This window comes from Fusarium oxysporum, chromosome 4, assembly GCF_000149955.1.
Source record: "Fusarium oxysporum f. sp. lycopersici 4287 chromosome 4, whole genome shotgun sequence".
NCBI classification, from domain to species: domain Eukaryota; kingdom Fungi; phylum Ascomycota; class Sordariomycetes; order Hypocreales; family Nectriaceae; genus Fusarium; species Fusarium oxysporum.
The window spans coordinates 1,989,457-2,011,902 of NC_030989.1; the positions used below are offsets into that span (position 1 = coordinate 1,989,457).

The 22,446-nt window shown below is 48.3% G+C and overlaps 10 protein-coding genes across 13 annotated transcripts; 4 read left to right on the top strand and 6 right to left on the bottom strand.

The window, feature by feature from the left end:
* The first annotated feature begins 5 nt into the window (after positions 1-5).
* On the top strand, positions 6-3,018 carry FOXG_08068 (DNA ligase 1). Its single transcript, XM_018386803.1, has 3 exons — positions 6-836; positions 881-1,243; positions 1,292-3,018. The coding sequence occupies exons 1-3, from the start codon at positions 171-173 to the stop codon at positions 2,903-2,905; spliced, it is 2,643 nt and encodes an 880-aa protein (XP_018243996.1). The 5' UTR covers positions 6-170; the 3' UTR covers positions 2,906-3,018.
* A 490-nt stretch (positions 3,019-3,508) lies between these two features.
* FOXG_08069 (uncharacterized protein) lies at positions 3,509-6,706 on the top strand. 2 transcript variants are annotated; one of them, XM_018386804.1, is made up of 5 exons: positions 3,509-4,145; positions 4,244-4,881; positions 4,931-5,499; positions 5,549-5,725; positions 5,779-6,706. In XM_018386804.1, exons 1-5 carry the CDS (start codon positions 3,916-3,918, stop codon positions 6,400-6,402), a joined length of 2,238 nt encoding a protein of 745 aa, XP_018243997.1. In that variant the 5' UTR covers positions 3,509-3,915; the 3' UTR covers positions 6,403-6,706. The 2 variants fall into 2 exon arrangements, with proteins under 2 accessions (XP_018243997.1, XP_018243998.1); XM_018386805.1 differs by having other exon boundaries at positions 5,549-6,706.
* Positions 6,441-7,253, bottom strand: FOXG_08070 (BolA protein). Its single transcript, XM_018386806.1, has 2 exons — positions 7,065-7,253; positions 6,441-6,973 (listed from the first exon to the last, which is right to left on the bottom strand). Exons 1-2 carry the CDS (start codon positions 7,147-7,149, stop codon positions 6,774-6,776), a joined length of 285 nt encoding a protein of 94 aa, XP_018243999.1. The 5' UTR covers positions 7,150-7,253; the 3' UTR covers positions 6,441-6,773.
* A 30-nt stretch (positions 7,254-7,283) lies between these two features.
* FOXG_08071 (uncharacterized protein) lies at positions 7,284-8,751 on the bottom strand. Of its 3 annotated transcripts, none has more exons than XM_018386808.1 (3): positions 8,654-8,751; positions 8,135-8,588; positions 7,284-8,077 (listed from the first exon to the last, which is right to left on the bottom strand). In XM_018386808.1, exons 2-3 carry the CDS (start codon positions 8,535-8,537, stop codon positions 7,422-7,424), a joined length of 1,059 nt encoding a protein of 352 aa, XP_018244001.1. In that variant the 5' UTR covers positions 8,538-8,588; positions 8,654-8,751; the 3' UTR covers positions 7,284-7,421. The 3 variants fall into 3 exon arrangements, with proteins under 3 accessions (XP_018244001.1, XP_018244002.1, XP_018244000.1); XM_018386809.1 differs by having other exon boundaries at positions 7,346-8,077; positions 8,135-8,600; XM_018386807.1 differs by having other exon boundaries at positions 7,346-8,077; positions 8,135-8,751.
* A 130-nt stretch (positions 8,752-8,881) lies between these two features.
* Positions 8,882-10,060, bottom strand: FOXG_08072 (uncharacterized protein). Its single transcript, XM_018386810.1, has 2 exons — positions 9,490-10,060; positions 8,882-9,436 (listed from the first exon to the last, which is right to left on the bottom strand). Exons 1-2 carry the CDS (start codon positions 9,925-9,927, stop codon positions 8,966-8,968), a joined length of 909 nt encoding a protein of 302 aa, XP_018244003.1. The 5' UTR covers positions 9,928-10,060; the 3' UTR covers positions 8,882-8,965.
* Positions 10,061-10,186: 126 nt separating this feature from the next.
* FOXG_08073 (uncharacterized protein) lies at positions 10,187-11,095 on the top strand. The gene has a single exon (XM_018386811.1). The coding sequence runs from the start codon at positions 10,232-10,234 to the stop codon at positions 10,970-10,972; it is 741 nt and encodes a 246-aa protein (XP_018244004.1). The 5' UTR covers positions 10,187-10,231; the 3' UTR covers positions 10,973-11,095.
* FOXG_08074 (uncharacterized protein) lies at positions 10,187-15,713 on the bottom strand. The gene is made up of 2 exons (XM_018386812.1): positions 15,329-15,713; positions 10,187-15,253 (listed from the first exon to the last, which is right to left on the bottom strand). Exons 1-2 carry the CDS (start codon positions 15,445-15,447, stop codon positions 11,107-11,109), a joined length of 4,266 nt encoding a protein of 1,421 aa, XP_018244005.1. The 5' UTR covers positions 15,448-15,713; the 3' UTR covers positions 10,187-11,106.
* A 344-nt stretch (positions 15,714-16,057) lies between these two features.
* On the bottom strand, positions 16,058-17,305 carry FOXG_08075 (uncharacterized protein). Its single transcript, XM_018386813.1, has one exon. The coding sequence runs from the start codon at positions 17,069-17,071 to the stop codon at positions 16,124-16,126; it is 948 nt and encodes a 315-aa protein (XP_018244006.1). The 5' UTR covers positions 17,072-17,305; the 3' UTR covers positions 16,058-16,123.
* A 602-nt stretch (positions 17,306-17,907) lies between these two features.
* On the top strand, positions 17,908-18,248 carry FOXG_19567 (uncharacterized protein; the record flags this gene model as incomplete). The annotated part of the gene is made up of 2 exons (XM_018399802.1): positions 17,908-17,913; positions 17,934-18,248. The coding sequence occupies 2 exons, from the start codon at positions 17,908-17,910 to the stop codon at positions 18,246-18,248; spliced, it is 321 nt and encodes a 106-aa protein (XP_018244007.1).
* Positions 18,249-19,317: 1,069 nt separating this feature from the next.
* Positions 19,318-22,410, bottom strand: FOXG_08076 (uncharacterized protein). Its single transcript, XM_018386814.1, has 2 exons — positions 21,040-22,410; positions 19,318-20,982 (listed from the first exon to the last, which is right to left on the bottom strand). The coding sequence occupies exons 1-2, from the start codon at positions 21,169-21,171 to the stop codon at positions 19,711-19,713; spliced, it is 1,404 nt and encodes a 467-aa protein (XP_018244008.1). The 5' UTR covers positions 21,172-22,410; the 3' UTR covers positions 19,318-19,710.
* Between the last annotated feature and the right edge of the window lie 36 nt (positions 22,411-22,446).

Consider the following 22,446-nt stretch of genomic DNA (forward strand, 5'->3'; position numbering starts at 1 on the left):
GCCAACGTCGTCATAGAGCTGCCGCGTTTGTACTTGTTGATTAAGAAGGACGTGAAGGGGCGTATTTCTCTATTTACATAAGCTTTGTGGTGGAATTACTTTGTCTCTCTTCTGAAATTCTTCCGTTTTTAGGGGTGGTAGTCTCAGTCAACCTAGGCGTCAATGCAAATATGCCCAGTCCAACCAAGAAACGGAAGCTCAACAACGGCACCAAATCATCAACACCGGCCCGTGGTCTTGAGTACTTCTTTTCAAAGCAAAAGCAGAATGACACAGATTCGAGTAAAAATCCAAAGACAGAAGAAAACGCTGAAGGTACATCAAGTGATGCTACTACAGAATTAACAGACGAGGAATTAGCTAGGAAGCTTCAGGCAGAATGGGACCAGGAAGTTGCCAACACACCACAGAACACACTACAAGCACAGACAATTGAACTCCCAAGCAAACACAATGAATCAGTCTCTCGAGATGAAACTCCTAGCCCTGCAGGCCCAGAGCCGAAGCCCCCAGTCACCCTCCCAACGGCTCTCAACAAGCCTGGTACACTCACCTCTACAAAACCTACACTCAGCCTTCAGGCAGCAGGCATGGCTGAAGATACGACTACCACATCGATACCTCTCGACGAATCTCCTCTAACATTCGACCCATCTGAGTATCTGGACCAACTGAAGGAGCACTGGGCATCTGAAGGCGGCAATGCGTCATATGCCCTTCTCACACGCTGCTTCATTCTCATTAACGGCACTACAAGCCGGATTAAGATTGTAGATACTCTTGTAAACTGCTTAAGAGTTCTTATTGAGGGAGATCCAACAAGCTTACTACCAGCTGTATGTCTAAATCCACATCCCTTGAGCTACTCTGACTTTCGCAGGTATGGTTGGCAACGAATGCAATTTCACCTCCTTATATCTCCATGGAACTCGGGCTGGGTGGCTCAGCAATATCAAAAGCATTGCGGAACGTTTGTGGACTAGACAACCGAGCTTTAAAGGCCATTTACGACAAATTTGGAGATGCGGGAGATGTGGCTTTTGAAGCCAAGAAAAAGCAGAGCTTCACTCTCAGAAAACCAAAACCCCTCACGATCAAGGGCGTCTATGAAACTTTGGTGAAGATTGCCAACAGTCAAGGGCAGGGCAGTTCCGAAACCAAGCAAAGATTGGTTGATCGGTTACTGCAAGACGCTCGCGGTGGTGAAGAGAGTCGATTTGTCGTACGGACACTTTCTCAGCATGTAAGAAAACCATTTAAATACTCACTGTTATCTTCTAACAGGCAATAGTTGCGTATTGGTGCTGTGAAGACAACGATGCTGATCGCTTTATCACGGGCCTTTTTGCTCTCACGCCCACCAGGGGCTGACTTCCCTCTTAAATCAGTATCTGATCTTGCAAAGCTCAAAAAAGAAGATTTGGCCGAAATTTGGGGTCGGGCTGAGGAGATAGTCAAGGCCTGCTTTGCGAGACGCCCGAACTACAACGACCTTGTGCCCGTTCTCCTGGAAATTGGAATTTCCGAGGAACTACTAATACGATGTGGTCTTACCATGCATATACCGCTACGACCTATGCTCGGGAGCATCACCAGAGACCTGTCCGAGATGCTCACAAAGCTACAGGGCCGAGACTTTGCGTGCGAGTTCAAGTATGACGGACAGAGAGCGCAAATACATTGTGATGAGAGTGGAGAAGTCAGCATCTTCTCGCGTCATTTGGAGGTCATGACAGACAAATATCCTGATCTGGTTGAGCTGATACCTGAGATACGCGGAGAGGGCGTTGATAGCTTCATCATGGAAGGTGAAGTTGTCGCAGTTGATCGTGAAACCGGTGAGCTCAAAAATTTTCAAACGCTCACAAATCGAGCAAGAAAAGATGTCGATATCGGAAGTATTACTGTGGACGTATGCATGTTTGCGTTCGACTTGATGTATTTGAACGGGCAACCATTGCTAGATCGGCCCTTTCGAGAAAGAAGAGAGCTTCTGCGATCACTCTTCACAGAAATACCGCACCACTTTACTTGGGTACAGAGTCTTGATGCTACATCTGCGGACTCCGAATCTGTTCTGGAGTTTTTCAAGGCAGCCACGGATATCAAATGCGAGGGTATCATGGTAAAGATCTTGGATAATTTACCCACAGTGCCATACACAGAAGAAGCAGATGACGATGGGCCAGATGGGACCAACAAATTGCTAACACCAAAGTCTAAGTCCAAAGGAAAAGGAAAATCGAAAGGAAAGAAAGACGAAAATGGGGAGACCAAAACGAAAGCAAGACGTAAACCATTACTGGCCACCTACGAGCCAGACAAACGACTTGATTCCTGGCTCAAAGTCAAGAAAGACTATAACTCGAGTTTTGATACTCTCGACCTTATTCCTGTCGCCGGGTGGCATGGGCAAGGACGTAAGGCGAAATGGTGGTCACCTATTCTCATGGCCTGCCGTAACGAAGAGACCGGATCCCTGGAGGCAGTATGCAAATGCATGTCTGGATTCACAGATGCATTCTACAAGGCCAATCGGCAATTTTACGACGATGGCGAAGAGAACGGCGAACCCAAGAACACCAGAACTAAACAACCCGCCTTCGTCGAATATTCAGGTCCAAGACCAGATATCTGGTTCGAACCACAAGAAGTGTGGGAAATGGCATTTGCAGATATCACATTGAGCCCGACTTATACTGCAGCGATTGGTCTCGCGAGTGATGAGAGAGGACTAAGTTTGAGATTTCCAAGATTTATGAAGAAACGGGAGGACAAGAGTCTCGAAGAGGCGAGCACGAACGATTTCTTGGCTGGTCTTTGGCGAAAACAAGAAGCCAAAGCGGAAACCACCAAGGGTGAGACAGGGGCAGAAGCAGAAGAGGCGGAAGAAGCCGATGATTGATTGAGTCTCAGCTATCAATCTTGATTAATATTAATGATTAAAACGGCATGCTCTAATTATTCGAATGACATCTTTGAATGCACAATGATGATGATCTGTCCATCATTTACCAGCGTTTAACCTTTGTGCGATGAGACTGAAAACAGCAATTGATCCCATGAAAAGGACGGCGTTATAGAACTGCTTTCGATCAGTATGTGTCGCTGAGACAAACCGGAAGACGACCCACCGCTTTTCTGGAGACATCTCGTTCTTCGTCATCTGTTCGCGACTCGATAAAGAGTCGACGAAGGTTTGGCAGCGCCTGCTTATTTTCTTAGATCTCGTTATCCTACGGGAACAAAGACAGCGTTCTTCACCATTGTATAGCTTAGCCGATTTGGTGAGAACTCTTATTCCAGGGATCCCAGACGACAATATGGCTTCATCGAGAATAGGTATTCCCTTTTCTTCGTGTATGTGATTGGTGCCTCTCGAGACTCGCGATGATGTTGAGATCCAGTTCAACAAGAGCTGATAAAGGGTGACTAAGCCTGGGCTATATGCATTGAAGGTGGCCAAAAATAAATTGTTAGCCATTGAAGCCACGCTACACGCGAACGGCAATCAGGCGGAAGTTTAGAGTTAGGGGGTAGCCTAGCCTCGATCCACTAACTGGAGCCTAGAGGGTCGCTGTAAAACGCCCCCTTTGGTCCATGGTTTGGGCTGCGACTCAGTGGCCTAGACCTATCTTCGTGGCCTTGGCATATTTGGTGACAGTTACGTCTGCCTTGTTCATACCCAGATCGATCAACTCCTTTTCGGATTATCTCGACGACGTCGCGTATCTTAGACGCATCCTCCGATACGCGATATAATCGGTGGATGCAGGTTTCGACACTTGAGGACAAGTAGCTTGTACTCGGCCTGACCAATTCGACTAGACTGTCACCGCCGTCTTCGACAACTCAATCTCTCGTTCCTCTCTAACCTTCGACCTCCTGCCCCGTGCCCCTCCAAGAACCTCGACGATGGCGGTAAATCGCATTCGCGGCGCCTTTGCCGTGCCTCGAAAGGGCGAAACCTTTGAGCTGCGCGCTGGCTTGGTTTCTCAGTATGCGTACGAGCGCAAGGAGTCGATTCAGAAGACCATCATGGCCATGACGTTGGGCAAGGATGTGTCGGCACTCTTCCCAGATGTGCTCAAGAACATTGCGACCGGCGATCTAGATCAGAAGAAGCTTGTATACCTCTACTTGATGTACGTGGATGAAGCTGGATAGCTACAGAGCTGTCTGCCCTAGCTCTATAGCTGTCAACTGTTCGTGGGGTAAGATGAAGAGCTGACACGGTAGCCAGGAACTACGCCAAATCGCATCCCGATCTTTGCATTCTCGCCGTTAATACATTTGTTCAAGACTCCGAAGACCCAAATCCGCTGATACGAGCACTGGCAATCCGAACAATGGGATGCATCAGAGTGGACAAGATGGTGGATTATATGGAAGAGCCCCTGAGGAAGACACTGCGGGACGAATCACCCTACGTGCGCAAAACAGCTGCCATTTGCGTCGCCAAACTCTTCGACCTCAATCCTCAGATGTGCATCGAGAACGGCTTTCTGGAGGCCCTTCAGGAGTTGATTGGTGATCCCAATCCCATGGTTGTCGCCAACTCAGTGACCGCTTTGTCTGAGATCACCGAGACGGCGCCCGAGACGAGGGCACTGATTGTCACGCCTGTGACGTTGAAGAAGTTGCTTATGGCCCTTAACGAGTGTACCGAATGGGGAAGAGTCACTATTCTGACAACCCTGGCCAACTACTCTGCGTCAGATCAGAAGGAGTCGGAGCACATCTGTGAGCGAGTGGCACCTCAGTTCCAGCATGTTAATCCTAGTGTGGTTCTTGCTGCTGTCAAAGTTGTCTTCATCCACATGAAGGCTCTCAACCCTGAACTTGTGAGATCATACCTCAAGAAAATGGCTCCTCCCTTGGGTACGTATATGACTACGAGATATTGAGGTTCCACACTGACCGAATCCAGTTACCTTGGTTGCTTCGCAGCCTGAGGTCCAATACGTCGCTCTGCGAAACATTGATCTCCTGCTCCAGGCTAAACCAGACATTCTGAGCAAGGAGATGCGCGTCTTCTTCTGCAAATACACTGACCCTCCCTATGTTAAGCTTCAAAAGTTGGAAATCATGGTTAGGATAGCAAACGAGCATAACTACGAACAGCTCCTCGCTGAGTTGAAGGAATATGCCCTTGAAGTCGATATGGATTTCGTCCGAAGAGCCGTCAAGGCAATTGGCCAAGTAGCCATCAAGATTGAGAATGCCGCCGAGAAGTGTGTTGCAGCCCTCGAGGATCTCATCTCTACCAAGGTCAACTATGTTGTCCAAGAGGTGATTGTCGTTATCAAGGACATTCTGCGAAAGTACCCTGGCTACGAGGGCGTTATTCCTACACTTTGCAAGCATATTGATGAATTGGACGAGCCCACTGCCCGCGGATCTCTCATCTGGATTGTTGGAGAATATGCTGAGAAGATCAACAATGCAGACGAGATTTTGGAGAGTTTCGTTGAGTCCTTTATGGAAGAGTTCACGCAGGTAAGTCACATAATAATGGTCATTAGGCTTGAACTGACAGAATTCGCAGACGCAACTGCAAATATTGACAGCGGTGGTGAAGCTGTTCTTGAAGAAGCCTGGAAGCAACCAAGGCCTTGTCCAAAAGGTTCTTCAAGCAGCGACAGCGGAGAACGATAACCCCGATATCCGCGACAGGGCATATGTCTACTGGCGTCTTCTCTCCTCTGATCCCGAAGTTGCTAAAGTGAGAAATTCGTCTGAAGGATCATCAGAATAGTTGCTAACTACGTTTCTCAGAACATTGTTCTATCTCAAAAGCCCACGATTACGACAACCATGACAAGCCTTCCTCCGGCCCTTCTGGAGCAGCTCCTCACCGAACTTTCTACTCTAGCTTCTGTCTACCATAAGCCTCCCGAGTCGTTCGTGGGTAAGGGTCGTTTCGGTGCCGATGAGATCCAGCGAGCAGCTATCCAAGAACAACGACAAAACGCTGCCGAGAACCCTATCGCTGCGTCAGTTGCTGCCGCTTCATCCAACGGATCTGGTGGTGCTCCTCAAAACAATATTGAGAATTTGTTGGATATCGACTTCGATGGCGCCGCGCCTGCATCTCAAGAACAGAACAGTGCTTCAGCAACTCCCGATAGAGTGGCCAGCCCATCCGCTGGTGCGCCTTCAGGTGCCATGGCTGATATGATGAGCATGTTCGATGCGCCGGCGCAGGCTTCTGGAGCTCCTGCACCTGCTGCAGGTCCCAACAACAACATGAATGACTTGATGAACGGTTTCGAAGGATTGAACTTTGGTGGCTCGTCAGCAGGCGAGCCCCTACCAGCAGCAATGCAGCTACAAAAGGCCCAAGGAGGCGCTCCTCAACAGCCCAAGAAGGACAGTGACGATTTGCTGGGTCTTTTGTAGATGCATAAACGTATACATGAATTTCAAGCCAAGAGATGGTCATTGGTTCACGGGAGTATGGAGACGCGCTGGTAGGAAAAGAAGATGGATGCCTTCATGGAGGTTATGGTGTTGGCGCATACAAACACATCTTGTTGTTTCCGCGTTGTACGCTTGCCAAATAAAGATGCTCTAATTATAAACTCGATTCCTTGGTTTTCTTGTTACTTCGTGATGTACAGCGGCGTAAAGACCGCTTACGTACGGATATCGTTATCTAGACCCTCCGTTACATACTCGCCCTACCATCCCTATGCCTGTCGCGTGCCCTTTTTATGCAGAAACTCCATGTAGTATAACCCCGACATCGTGGAAGATAAAGAAAAGGTGATCTATGGCTGCGCTTGCGCGGTGTCGTTGGCTGCGCTCGTCTTTGCGTACTCCTCAGGTGTCTGGCACTTGGCGGTCCAGGCGTGAATAATGGCGATTTCGTCCTTGAGGGCGGCGTTGACGAGACGGTGACGCTTGAGAGAGTTGAGGCCCTGGAATTGAGGAGAGACGATGACAGAGTTGAAGGCTTGACCACAGCCGCCTACAATATCCTCATGTTAGCTATGTCGGATTCTACGCCGTGATCGGCTTGGAGGGGTTCGCGGGGTAGAGTAGAGTAGAAAAGAACTGACCAGACATGTCTGTGACTTCAACGTGAGTAGCTTCGAGGCGCTGCTTGATGGCCTCACGTAGGGACTCGTCTGTGATTTGCGACATCGTTCTGGCTGGAGAAAGGAGGATATTAAGGTATGGAGCTTGTTGGAGGTAGAACGAAGTAAGAGGTTGATTGATTGATTGATTGATTAGATATCAATCGTGGGGTAAAATGCACAGTGTGAGGCGGCATCTGACGTTGAGCCGCCGTCCACGGAAAAAACCCAGATCACTCATACCACTAAAGTTCAGCAGTGAGTCATCTATGGAAGTTGACAGAGTTTATCTGGGATTTTATTGCTCCTTTTCGCTTTAACTGTTCAATCCTATTCAAACTATTTGAGGTCATTGACATCCAAGATAGTAAAAGGATCCTTGTCGTACTTGCTCACAACAACCTCCGCCTCGGGAACATTCTCCTTGATAGCAGCCTCTAACTTGGGCTTAAGCACTTCTTGAAGATATCCTCTTTCAGAATTGCTGTGAAAGACCTGGACAAGTGTTTGTCCCTGTTGAATAGCTCTCAAAGCTGAGTGATGGCTGGTCTCGCCAGTCACCAAAAGATCAACCTCAGCCTTCTTGAGCACATCATACCCGCTACCAGCGCAAACACCAAAGCTGCTAATCTTGGTAGTCTTGACATCAGCACCAACAGGACTTGCTACCATAACGTGCTTGAGACCTCCGAGTTTCTCAGCTAGACGAAGAATGATCTCGGAGAGAGAAACAGCATTGTCGAAGCGGCCGATGGCACCATAGCCTGCGCCAGAGTGACTGGAGGGAGCAGTGCTACAGGGGATCGCGACAGAGCGTTGGCTTTGGTGAGGGCCAGAAACAATATCTGCAAGCCATGTGTTGAGTCCTTCGGGAGCGGCATCGACTGCCGTGTGAGGGCAGTAGACAGCAATACCAGCCTTGGCAAGGCGTAGAAGAGTAGCTTGCTGAGGATCCTTGTTGGTAATGGACTTGAGGCCTCCAAATATGAAGGGATCTAGCATCGTTTTAGTGAATTCCAAAATCCGACTCAAGATATGCGATGAAGACTTACGATAGCTAACAATGACACTAACATCCTGCTCAATAGCATCAACGGCGACTTGGTAGGTCAGGTCATTGGTCACCAAGACCTTCTTTGACTTCTTGACATCATTTTCTGAGTTCCCTACCAAGAGCCCAACGTTGTCCCAGCTTTTATCTGCGATTTCCTCAGGGTATAGCTTCTGCATAGCTGCAACTACTGCCTTTGTGAAGGTTGAAGATTCAACCTGCCAGGCGCCCCAAGCACCATTGTCGGCCATCTTGAGTGACGAGTTGTTTAGAGAATGACAAGAAGAACAGAATCTTCTTGTGTTTACAAGAGGAAAAGCCCTTGTAAGAGGTGAGCTAGGAAATCGAGCTGAGCTTGAGATTGTTGTAAGTAGTCTGTTCAATCTCAGAACAGAGCCTCTCATAGCAAATGTGCTACAAATGAGTGATATGTGATGCTCAAACGTTAAGTTGGTCTTGAATGCAGCCTGTTAGGGGTCTCTATTACCAATTGAAAGTGCAGGGTGCAAGGCTCACTCACCAGCAATTCTCTCGTTTAGCTTCACATAGGTAAAGCCAGAAGCTGTTGGAGCTTGAAGCTAAGTGCAGAAACTGTATGGTGGAGGAGGGTCAAGTGAGCTCATACTGTGTGTGCTCGCATTCTACACTGTCTATTAGGTCCAGAAAGTAGCTTCCGGATGAGCTATGACTTGGCAAAACAGAAACGCTGTGATTTAAATAAATTCCTTTCACGATAGAGAGTCACAAGTATTTAGAAAATCATTCATTCATTAGCCCTGGGTAGTGATAATATGTTACAATAAGTCATTGGGTATATTTCGTAACCTGCAGTTCATGACCGTCCGTCTTTTGACACACGGCTATCTCTTGATCGTCTTTCATCTCTTGATAGTCGTTCGTCCCTTGATATCCTTGGACTTGAAGCGCTGCTTCTATTGTCGACTGGTCTCAACGCATCATCACCCTCTTCAATGCACTCTTCGACGTCAGTGCCACCAAGTCCTTTCTCTTTCCATGATTCTAGCAGTTTTCGTGGCATCACCCACTCTTTGCGCGCTTGCGCTATCTTTCCCTCACTAACAAGAGCACGTAATCTTTGAGGTGTCGCTAGAACCTGTGCTGCGAGTTCTCTTGTCCGTTGTTGTCTGGTTGCTGCGTCTCGTTTCTTGCCCTCCTCAGAATCTGGTGAGGGAACGGTTTCCCGAAGGGCATCTCGGATGGAGGATGCTTGGCTGTAGATTTGTGCGATTGCCGGGTCGAGTGTTGAGGCCATAGGATTCAGAGGATCCATATTTGCTCTCATCTAGTCACGATTGTCAGTATCGCGACTCTTCAAATAGTAGCCCATGAACGTACCTTGCGAATAGTCTCTGTTGCTGTAATAAGCTTACTGTAATTGTCGTATACCAAAGCCTTCTTCTCCGCATCCAGCGCGCGCACTTCTCCCACAACTCGTGTATATAGCCTCAAAAGCTCCTCAAGACTGCTCTTCTCAACAATCTTGGCGACATATTCATCGGCGTTGAAGTCAGGGGCATCGATCTCTGTAGCTGGGACTTCAGAATCGGGAATCTCTATACGAGGGGCCGAGGCGCGCAGATTGTAGTACTCGCGGAGAGCAGCGCGATTGGAAGACGTTTTGCGTTGCTGTTGCTGAGGGGGGCCAGGAGGCTGTGTAGGTCCTTGTGTGAGGACGGGAGACGCCAGTGCGGACCGGGAGGTTTCGAAGGAGGGACGGTTGGAGTTTGTGGGAGTACGGCGAGGAGGATCGCGTGGTGAGGCTATTGTAGACATTTCTGCGACCTGTCGAAGTTCGGAGACGAAAGATGAGGATGATCGTGGCCGGAAGCGTAGCGAGCTCGGTTTGAAGCTGAGCTGGAGGTTAACAAGGCTGACCTGAGCTTGACACGCTGAAGGACCGTTAGTGGCTGTCACTGGCTGACGACCTACAATCCAGGGGCACGGCACGCTAAATTTAGGGGATGCTCCACTCTGAGCCACTGGAACGTCATTCCCTTCACAAGGCTGAGTACGAGCTGCATCTTAGATTTCTCAACACCAAAAGATCAATATTGTGATGGTATACCAGTAACAAAAAATGGATCTCGTCGGCCAACTTCGTGCTTCAATATTGGCACAAAACCTTCCTCATCCCTCAACTGCATTTCTCAACTCACTTATAACCACCCGCTCACCTCCACCACCACTTCCTTCTCTGTTAGCCACTGCCAAAGCTCGATTGCTGGCAGCGGATTTGACTAGCAGTACAATCATAAGCACAGGTTCTCTTCAGAGTTTCCCCTCTGATGCGGACTCTACAGAATCTCGTGAGAAGCGTGTCCCGAGACCTGTACATGTGCAAGTGCTCGATATCGAGAATCTCGCCTCGAGTCGCTGGGAACAGGTTGAAGAGATGGAGGCTGTGGCTAGGGGTGAGACAACTCGTGGAAGAGAAGTTGTTCGTGTTACAGCAGAAGACGATGATGAAGATGGCATTGATGGTCAAACCCAGCGACCCCCAGCTTCTCGGAATACAGCTGGCCCAAAACCAGCAGGAAAGAATGCGACGCATAGACTCGTCCTGCAGGATTGCAAAGGAACAAAACTCTTTGCCCTTGAACTACGACGTTTTGACAGTATCGGAGTTGGTAAGACTCAGATTGGAGAGAAGATCTTACTCAGGGCTGGGACGGTGATTGCCAGAGGAATGATCTTATTGGAGCCGGATAAGTGTGTTATGCTTGGCGGAAAGATTGAGGCCTGGCAGAAAACATGGGTCGATGGAAGATTGGCGAGATTGAAGGAGGAAATAAGGCAAAATGAAAGACAGGCATCGTGAGGGGCTAGTGGATTTAGATTTGATACCCCTTTTTTAACAACTTTGTACATACAGTCATCCTATGCACGTACTTCCATGACGCTATGCTACATGTTGATTGTGTTCCAAACTATCCTCGTACAGATCTGCATTCGTTAAATGCCCTCAGTGGCAGCGGCCAGCGATGTCCAGCCACTCTGTTCCCAAGGCGCCAAGAACGCTGCTCGCTGAGCATCTCCAGCAGTATATGTTCCAGCATATGCCTTTGCTAGATCCTGTGCTTCCAATAACCCCTTTGGAGGAATGCCCCTTGCTGCGACCTTGAGCGCCATCTGAGCCGCGTACTCATCGCCTGTAGATTGGGCCAGAGCAGACCAACCATGAGGTAGGTCAGGGTAGAGCATGATATCTGTCTGTACCTGTGTTCTCATATCCTCTTCCGTGCGTCCTTCTCCAAGCGTGGCAATGGCCCGTAGTACTTCACCAATGTGCGACTGCTCTGAGGCTGTTACCTTGTGATTGGTGCGAAGACCGTTAAGTTCTTCGACCACTGCTTCCAAAGAATCCTCGTCATTGTCCAACAAAGCCACCACACCAAGAAGAAGAACTGACTGTACATGTTCGGGATGTTTTTCGATCACCTCAAACAGTGCTTCACGAGCTCTCTCTCGAGACGACTCGGCTCCCTGAGCCCAAAGTACTTGAGCCAACAAGCATACAGCATCGGGGTTGCCATCAGACTCCTCCAGAGCAGACTCAAAATACGTGATCGCTTCATCGAACTGGTTGTTGTAGTACTGTGCCAATCCTACAGTGAGATGTGCAGACAAGCGAGCTCTCTTGCGTTGTTCACTTGAGAGCTCGTTCTCTGCCTCCTCGCTGCTCAAGCCTAGTGCTAGCTCGCCACACTCAACTGCCTTCTCGTATGAACCAGAAGCGAGGTATGCTCGTGCTAGATCCGTTTTGGCCAGAGCAAACTTGGCGAGACTTTGAGGGGATTCGGTGCTTTCGTAATCGGCCTCAACGCTCGAGGAGATCTTTTCTAGTGCATCAACAGCACGGCTGCTCTCTCTGGTACGCTCTTGAAATAGTGTCGTCAAGTGACCAAATGCCAGGTCATCAGATTTGAGGCTTTGATATTGATTGAGAGCGAAGAGTGGTTGAATGAGCGATTCAACGTTAATTTCATTGGGAGGCGATGAAAGAATATGATCGAAGAGGGAGCTTGAGTAGTGACGCCTGGTAGGTACTGAAGATGCATCTGCAATCTCCATTGCATGGGTGAATAGTCCTCGGGCTTCTTTGGCATCACCATGAAGAAGAGCCACAAATCCTTGTCCTAGCCAAGCGTGTGCATAGTCAGGGTCAGTTGACTGGGCCCTCGTGAAGATCTCGTTAGCCAGCTCAACATCTCCGGACAAAAGGGCGAGAGTTCCCAAATTCGTCCAGGCCGCAGGGCTTCTCTCGTTTAGGTACAGACTTCGGGCGAAAGCATGCTGTGCTACTGTAGGGTTGATCTCGCTGGTTACTACACCAAGGGCATTCCAAAACTCCGAATTTCCAGCTTCTAACTCGATAGCACGCTTGAATGACCTCACCGCAGCTTTGACGTAGCTGCTGGACTTCTTCCTGATCTCAGATGGCAGGCAAATATGCGCGCGATGTTCTGCCCATCCCAAATTGTAATAAGCCACGGCTTGCGCGTGGCGATCATTAGACGAAATGTGAACACCTTGCTTGTGGCACAAAATCGTAGCGTGGATACATCGGGTGAGATCAACCCCAGGCTGCTCATCATCTGCATACAAGCCCTTTGCGAAGACCACATCAGTGCCAACCTTGTCAACACTGGCGAAAATCTCATAAGCGTCCTGTGAGCCCTTCTTGAGAAGCTCACTAATGGATTCGCAGGGCAAATCACGCGTGCGACTCTGAACAGAAGAGAAGACAGAGCATGCATCAGCTATGGCTTTCCAGAAGTTGAAAGTCTCAAGAACACTGCCTTCGGTTGTCTTTGCATACTCAATGGTCTCGGTTGCAAGCTGGACTGCTTTTCCGAATAATCCTTTCTCGACAGATGAAAGGGCGTTGTCGACTGTTGTTTGGAGCAAGGCGATAATAACACCCTCCTCCCCAGGGTGCGTCTCAATGACGGACCTGTAGAGAGCGATAGATTCGTCATACTCGCCCAGTTCACGCTTAATGTTAGCAAGCATATACTTGGTAAACCAGGTGTCTCCAGAAATATCTGCTTCAGTTTCTTCCTCCAGCCTTTGTGCATTCAGAATAGCCTTAGTGGCAGCGATGTGCCGACCGGAACTGTGGTAGCTCTCCCCGAGACCGACCCAGGAATGGTAATCTTCGGGGCTAATACGAAGCGCTGCTTGGAAAGACACAATAGCCTTATGGAAGTCTTGCTTATTGAGCTCAGCCACGCCGAGTGCAGCAAATGGCCAGCTAATGCCCTTCCTCTTAGATCCTGGTGGCGGCTTTACCTTGCCAGAGTCAACAACTCGGCGGGCGACGAGCTCGACTCTATCCCAGTCTCCGTCGTCCGCAAAAGAGCGTGCAAGTCTTTCGGCTGCAACCACTTCGGCATGAGACAGCTCCAGTGCTTTCTGGAAGCAACGTCGCGATCTGCCTTTATCCTTCGCATAGTCGGCATAGTATGTTCCTAGGTACGTGTATGTGGGTGCGTAATTGAGGTTGTTGTTCAGGGCATTAAGCCAGTATGCGTACGCGGACTCTCCTTTTCGTTGTTTTCGTGCAGCCTTACTGGTATCGATGTTCCAGAGGCATACTCCCAGGCGATGCTGCGTCTCACCCAGCAACTCCTTTGATGCAGTGCCTTGTTTTTCCAGCGGCTCCAGACATTCGTGCAGTTCATCCTTTGCGGTTTGCCAATCTCCCTTGAGTGCTTTGACCCAGGCGGCCTCAGACTTTACCCTGATGTTTGTTTGATCACGTTCCAAAGCCCGAGTAAGATACTCGATAGCTTCATCGTACTCCTCTTCTTCCTCGTAAATCAGACCAACGCCGATCAAGGCGGAAGTGGAGGTGTTATCCCGCTCCAGAACTTTGTCGAACAGCTCCTTCGCCTCTTTGTGATGTCTGGGGGACTGGTAATAGACTAGTGCTGTTCCGAGCGAAAGGTAATAAGAGTCTTCGGCATTTGCGAATGAAAGGCCTGTCTTCTTACGCTCCTGTATTAATAGAGCCAATCCCTTGCGCATAAGCTCAACAGTACTCTCATACTCTCCAATGTGAAGAAGATATTGGCCAGTGAGTCGGTACGCGAGAATAGAATCAGCAGTAGTAATGCCTTCGGTTATCATGATGAGTCGATCCTCATCGGTCAAAGGAACCACAAGGGTAGGGACTCCACCATCGTCGTCGTCGGAACTTTCGTCTGACTCATTCAGGGCTGCCTTCGCCTTTTCTTGTGGCTTCTCCGGTGGGAATGGTGAGATTGGGCTTGTCAGGTAGCTTGTGATAACTTTGTAAAGATCACTGTCGGGAAAGAATGAACAGTAAGCTCGGAGGACATCCACGTCCCATTCTCGAATCTCCTTCTTGTCCTGCCACTCTATAGAAATATCCCAAGCAAGCTTATAAGGATATTTTATGGCAACCATGCCGTTGGCAAGATCGAGCACTTTCTGACGTTCAGCGTCCTTTTCAGGGCCCGTTGGAGCGACCAGGAGACGATCATAACAAAGCTGGAGAAGCTTTTCTTCATACTGCCGTCTCAAATCATCGTCATTTGTCCAGTTGATGAGTTGTCGATAAATGTGCTCAAGTTTACTCTGGCTGTAAACTTCCCGCTTGGCGTCAAGGGTGACCTCGGTGAGTTTAGCGCCCAGTTTGGTTCGTCGCTCTCCGATGAGAGTATTTATCCGGTGTTTCTCAGCCTTCTCTAAGATGTGCGCTATCGTCTCATATGTCTTTGCTGGGTGAGGGAACCGGCCCTCAAGGATAGGGTATAGAGGGCTTTCCGGCAGTTGGATCGAAAGTGCTTCAGCATATTGTGTCTCATCACCTTGAACTCTTGCAAAGTCGATAAATTTGTCCACAACATCTTGACATTTGTACATATCATCAGCATCTCGATGAATCTGCGCCAAATTAACGACTGCCTGGTGGTAATCTGCCAGCTTCTTGTTGCTTTGCTTCTCAAAGAGCTTGATCAAACCCTGCCATGCTTGTGCCTCCTGGGGACGAAGCCACGTCGCAGATCGATAAGTCTCCTGAGCTAGGTCAAGCCTGTCCTTCTTATCTAAGGCAAAGGCTAGGAAAATGTGACTGGAAAGGTTGTCAGCTTGAGCCGATCATGGCGGGGTACTGCAGCTCTTTGTTGCACATATTTGGTATTCTCACGCTTGGTAGTTCTTGGGATCCTTTTCCAGTAGCTCCTTTGCCTTGCTCACCGCATCGTCAAACTTTTGCTGGCGAATAGCATCGTTAATGGCCTTGAGGGCTGCCTTTGTCCCTGACATGATGGCTAGATTTCTGTTGTGTTGGAGGGTACCCCACCAAGCTTGTGGGAGCTCCCTTTGTTCTCTTAATGCTTAAAGCTGAAATTTGTGGCAGTCTTTCAGATATCTCAGCCAGCGAAATAATTCAATCGAGTGAGGTCGACAAGTCCAAAAGACAACGCTCAAAAGTACATCGAGTGGATGGATCATACACTCATTAGCCAGGCTATTGCAGGTGGAATTGCTCTGTGGATGAATTATGTCATTCGAAGCTCACTGATAGCCGAAGATGTCCCGCCTACGTCTTGGGTCCCACCTCACCAACCTACCTTAGCACTATCTGTAGAGTACCTTAGATATATGAGTAAGGTATGTTGTCTTTCTTGTCGAGCTTTCATCTATCTTAATGGTTCCTGTTCAATATTCAATATTTGGTATAGATTACAACTTCGCGATATCCCCACATGGTCTCATACAATCCTCGGGAACAAGGTTCAAACATATTCGAAAATAGTGTTAAATCACGAGCTATAACAATTTCACATTCGCAGAAATATTTCAACGACACTTCAATAAGTTGAACAGTCCGTTGGTACTTACAACTATACATAGATCCTAGTAGAAATATCAAGTGGGAATGTGAGGAGTTGCTTTTATTGATAATCCTGACCTGATGGCTGATATAGGGTAGCATGAGCTAAGGTAAAGTCCACAAGAAAGGATACTCCCCCATCAAATTTCCGTCCATAATGCGATAGAGCTCTGCGAGAGCAGTAACAGGGCAGTCATCTCCGCCTCTATATGGCATACCGTCATCATCAACTGCCTCTGGGTACGGCTCCGCAGGATAGTCCCATTTTGGATCGATCATCCTCACAAAGACTCTGGCAAGACGAGGCTCATCCCTTTCAATGTCGAGGCAGAAGGAAAAAGTGGCCAATCTGCTGATTGTTTGTTCATCAAGAAGGATGCATGCTGAGAACCTGCTTGTACCAATTCCTCTGAACATGAGGTCGTCTTCAAGTACCCCGAGACTTCTGAGATGAGCACGGAATTCCTCTCTTACTCGATCTTCTGACGCATTCTCTAGAGCCTCTTTGTCTTCAATGACTTCAAGCTTGAATCTTTTAGTTGCTTCCTCACTATAAAGAGATGGTGACATTAGCCTTAAGCTTCTGAGTGTGGCCTGAACCAGGTTCTCCAGGGCTTGGTTGAGTTTTTGGCACGCCAGATTGGAATAAGATGTGACAAAGACGAAATAACCCCATGTTGGATCCGTGGCTGCCTGTCCGAGTGGTCCTCGTGTCTTATTTTGATGTGCCTCTACGGCGGAGAGAAGCTTGCGCACATCGTCAGACCTCTTTTTGTAGCCTAACCAGTCTTCATTGTCACGGATCCACCGATTGAAGGGCCTCTCTCTTTCAAACACTTGACTATCAAATTCAGGCTCATCACTGTAATCTGAGGGCCGGATATCCAGGTCTACATCGCTGAGATATCGGGATGTTTTCTGAATGGCTGGATCAGCACCAGGACCGAATGAGCGGATGTTAAAAGAGCGCTTGTCAGGGACAGGGCGAGTTTCGAGAGAAGGATCTCGTGGTGGAAAATCTGGTATAGAAAACGATTCTTCTTGAGAGTCCATATTGTGCGGGAAATAGAGGTTGTGAGATATGGGTGTGAGGGTAGTGGGAGGAAAGGCGATAATTATTGTGGATAAACAAAGAGTGTCATGTCAACTGGGTATAAATACTGATCTCAACAGTGCCATCCACAATGCTTATTTCATTACTGAAACACGGCCTTGTGAATCTGCCAAATCAAATCGTATATGACACGGCGCTTGGGTAATCATTAATGTATAGCAACATGGCTCGTTAGGCAGAAGCCCAGGCAGTCAGTGCTTTATGGCAAACCAATGAGAAGCCAGCGTAATTCATATACAACCAGCAACTTACACAGATCCTTGGACAAAAAACCAGGTGCATAAATATAAACTTCGCTTACAGATCTTAGGCCGTTATTTTAAGGTACTCACTATTGATTCGACAGGCATGTAATGTTGAGCCACTGTAGTGTGGGTGACACAAAAGAGGGAGTATATCAGTTCGCGACATCTTCATGCTAGACTCTATGATACAGCGGCAACTGTAATTTGATACTGAGTTGCGCTGTCACAGAGCGTCAAATTTTATAGTCATTAGACATTATTTTGCGATTTACTTGTCACCCTCTTCATGCCGTTCATTGGGTACAAAAGTAAATCTAGGTGTTGCATCGAAATTTTGTGATACAGTCGGATTACTCAAGTTGAGCTTTCAGTGAACAATCCAAAAGTCAGTTGCTAGATATAGAAGTCTGACGTTTAGTGAGTGTTGGACCAAAGTAAGGTTTGTTAAGCTTTCATCTGAATCACGAGCTGCCCTACACGTGCACACATAACCTTCTTTCGACGTCGCTTCGAACAGGTATTTCTGTAACATGGCTGTACACTCTCTCTACCACAGCCTAGCCGATCCACCGACATGGACTCATTGTACGAGGATGTCTTCGAGTCTTATGGCTGTGAATCCGAATCCGAAACCGAGCGTTTCAAAGAAACCCTTGATTCTTCCTGCACTCCAGTAAAAAGACAATGTGCGAAATGCCGGAAACTCGGCAGGCGCTGTTTTCGGTGCCGTTTGAAGCTTGCATTAGGGGAAGAGTCTGAGGAACCTACCAAGTCAGCACTTGAACTTGCTGTTGCTTCTCAAGCTTCTCCAAGAAACGACGAATCTGAAGATACTATCCTGGAGCCTATCCCCAAGCCTTCGAAACAATAAGATCACAAAAGAATGCACAGAATGGAGAAACTCCGAGCGCAATCCCATGGTGGTCTAATTCAAAATCTCAACTACATGATTACCCACATACTCCCCCCAAATATAGAACCGCGAGTTTTCATACATCTTCCCATGAGACACACTTTTACGATGGTGCAACAACGAGAAACACCCGTCACTACGAAAGCAATATTTCATCCAGCGGTATCAGCACCCAGTCTAGGGTGAATGATGTCAACCCCAAACCAACTTGCTACTTACATAATCATCCTTGTTCTCAGTGGAAGGCTCTAGCTCCTGAACCTGCATCCTATCATCGATCGGACGCCGAGATTGAGGTAGTCAAGATAAACAGAAGCTGGCACCTCTTTTCGACAAAGTGCCACGTTAAGAGAAACGAGAACGGCGGTGTTACGCACAGTCATGAACACCGACATGGGGCAGAGCCTTTCAAGGAACTCCCTCATTGCAAAGGTTGCAGGTCGCTAGAGGAGAAAACATCCAACATTCCTGAGCATGTCAAGTTTTACAATGCCACGATAACCGTTATAGAAAGGTTCCCTTGGCGAGGGTATACTCATGCGGTCTGGGTTGCGCTGGCGGAAACACCACCCTCCATGCCGGGTTCAGTGATTCGCAGCACCATTCAATATAAGGTATCATGCACGGTGTATCGCGATCAGCTATATGGACCGGGAAGGCTTGTTAATTCGGTCTGGAAGCCTGATGAGCCCGTGATACCACTGGAGTCATTTTGCTCTAGCATATATGATTTTGGCAGATCAGCCGTACACTGGGTGCAAGAAAGGATCACTGGTGTGAAGCATTCGGATGAGATCGACTAGCGGAGATCTCTATAGTATCACATAGAACTTCTTGTTGTGCCATTGAAGAGGTGGACTGAGACACTGGCAAACCCATAAGGAGAATAGCTTGCATGTGAATACCACCATGCAACCACCAAGACCGACAACCGAGTCGCCACAGGGCCCGCACACACCTTATCTTGTATACGAAAATGGAAGTGGAACTTCCATGGGGTTTTCGCATTCGAAGCTGGTTTTCGGAAAGGAAGTCATATCGTTGGTTGGGGGCGGATATTTCGGAAAGGAGGCACTTAGCATAAATGGCTCGTAGGTCATGGCGGACATAACCGATTTGGAGTAAATTGGGGGCCGGCCGTGTGATCGAATGTGTATATATACCCAAAAATTTCTCTGATTAGGGTGGTTTGTCTCTTCAACATTCTAATATCACGGGAAAGCAGAGCCAATATTCTTTGATCCATAGTTAACATATTTTGACTGACACTTTCACGACAAGCCTCAATATCTATTCGAAAATAACATCACGACAGGGATTTCTGAAACAGCATTATTAGGCCAATTCACGAAATCATCCGGTGCGACAACAGAGCGGTCAAGATCCAGTTTGTTCATCATCTTCCATTCTATCTTTGTTATCACTCAGGCTGCCGACTTATTTCTACCGGCCAATCCAACCAACCTATCAAGTCCGTACTTAACAAACCTCTTATCGTTTCGAGCAGATGTGTTGCCCATCCTTCCATAAACCATGACCTTTTCATTGTCCTGAACAAAGGGACATAATACGCCATCAAAAGCAGAGCCTGAGGTGCCTTTCGCTGAAGACACCCGACAAACAGATCTTGCATGCGGTACAGCCAGCCAAACACAAACTTGTTCATCATTGGGACTTGGACAAGTCCCTCGGTGTTGCCAAAGTTGGCCTCGTACACATCGCACAAGCTTTTGTGAACCCTCAGGTACAGAGCAGTATCTGGGTTCTCATGAGATGCTATCCATAGTCGAAGCTTCTCAAGTGGCCCAACCCAATCAATGTACGAGAACCCCATAACCAGAAAATCGGGTCTTGTATCTTCCATCTCTGAATTTGTGCCACCGCCGCCGAGAGGAGCCATGAGGCCCGTAAAGAGCGTTGCTGGTTCGATGCTCTGTCGGATCAACCGGACTCCATGAATCACGGGAAGCCATCTTTGCGAGATTCCCTCGCCAATAACACACACAAGAAGGTCGTCGGGACCTGTCGGGCCAGCTGCAAAGGTGCAATAGCAGACGAGCACCGCTGCGACATAGAGAGCGCCACAATTTGCTTCGTTGAGGTTCGTTAATGTCCTGTTCATTTCATAAATACCGAGCTCCGCATGATGCGCCGCAAGAGCGAGGCTTTGAGAATGCCGTTCAGTCCCTTTTGGTTCTTGGTATACCAGATGATACCCTGCCAGAGCATACATCATATGAAGGACGAAATGGTAGGAAAGGCCGATCTGGGGGACATTTCGCGCCCAGAACGATGCGATATCATCGACAGGGTCATCAGCATCGTGTAAGGTCCTTGACGTATTGGCCATGAAGTGGAAGAGTAACTCGGCGTCAGCGATATTCAAGGAACATATCTGCGAGTTTGATATGGTTGAAGAGGAAACTGGCGTAGCTGACGTCGAAGACGGTGATGTTGTCGTCCTGTCTGATGCTGGCGGGGGAGGAGGTGGGGGTCGCGTGAGTGCAGCCCAGTCCTTGCGTGGCCTTCCAGGACCACGTCGCGGTGTCGTGGCAGGTTCTGCTAAAACTGAGAGTATCTCCGGGGGAGAAGTGTGCGGCGCTGAGTCGTCACTGGAAGGTGGTTGTGGTGCGAAATCGCAGGGTATGCCAAAGCGCACGCAGTTGGCACAAGCTGGCTTCACCTCGTCACACTGGGGTCTTGTCAGCTCTGATCTGGGACATTCGGAGACTATTTTCTGAGGACTCACCTTTACTTTTCTCCTTTTGCAGTTGAAGCATCCGTTTCTCGATTTACGGTGCGGTCTTCTGGCAAGCTTGGAGACCCGCGCAGAGGAGATGCTCTCTGGACCATTTGGCTGAGGCGTCGTTGACTTGCGCATGCTATCTATGTGACGATGCAGTGTCTGTGAATATTATATAGAGAATGGCCAGATCATCCAGAAAGCCTCAGCGGCTATAGAAGTACGCAACGAACCACGAGCAGGAAACACCAACTCTAAGTGCTTTTGCTTTCAGGCGTCGTCATGGGCTTCAAGGCCCTTCCCGAGGTCACCGGGCGATGTCTCCGTATCTGCAGACGGAAGCGCCGGACGGCTTCAGCTCTTGGACCGGGAGAGTCCAAAACACAAAAACGATGAAATTCGAGTCCGGTATTCAGAATCCGACAAGTCCCAACTCTTACCGGATCGCCGAATGTGATGTTCGTAGGGGTATTTGGAGTTGATGATATATTAGTCCAGCCACAACCGGAATAGCAGCAGTGCCGGCAAATGTGTGTGGGTCGGTGACAGATGATTTTAGAGTTGATATTCTCAACCCGAGAATAAAATCCGATGTGAAGCAAGGGTTCTCAGCTGTATGAGAGAGATTCTAGAACAAGGCAGGCTGTTGATTCACGTAAAATAACAAGAAAATGGGGGATTGGTTGGGCGAGGGGAGCAAAGTAAAGTAGGCAGCTCCAGCGGAGTTAACTAACGGCGACGGGTTTTCGCATTTGTAATTGCGTAAAATGTCCGATTTGCGAGGTCGTAAAGCTATGCCTGATTCGGTCAAAGGAATCGGGTTGTCGTTAGTATCTGACCAAGTTCTCACTCTTGAGTGCAAAACGTAAGAGGAGAGGATGAAGCTGACGAGATCATTTGGGGCAGTATAGGGAGTCTCACACACTCGCACACGCGGTTCGAACTATTTACGAGGTTCTGAGCTTCTATTCTTGTTGCACAACTATATTACCTAGGTAGAATTCGTGTTAGAACTTCCGAGGGGGGGCTTCGACGGACTCTCGGACAAGTTGCTTCGCTTACACGAGCAACAAGAGATCTAGCTGACTAAATTTGCCTGGGTGCGGCATTCGTTTTAGCGCCTAAATAAAGCCACCATCGGACCCATGGATGACGAATACGATTGATTGATTGATCTGCTCGGAACTTTTGGTCATTATTCACGTTTTATATCCGCATTTTCTTAAACTGACAGGGCATTCTCGGTTTCTTTTCTTCTCCCCAAGGTTTCGAGGGTGCTGCTTTTAAGTTTAATTGCAGTGGTCATGCATTTTTACTCACCTGTCCGCCACTATGCTCATGTTTCAGTATACGATCAATATACATTCCCATGACGCCTACAGAGACTTATCTTAACACGATCACTAATTCTTA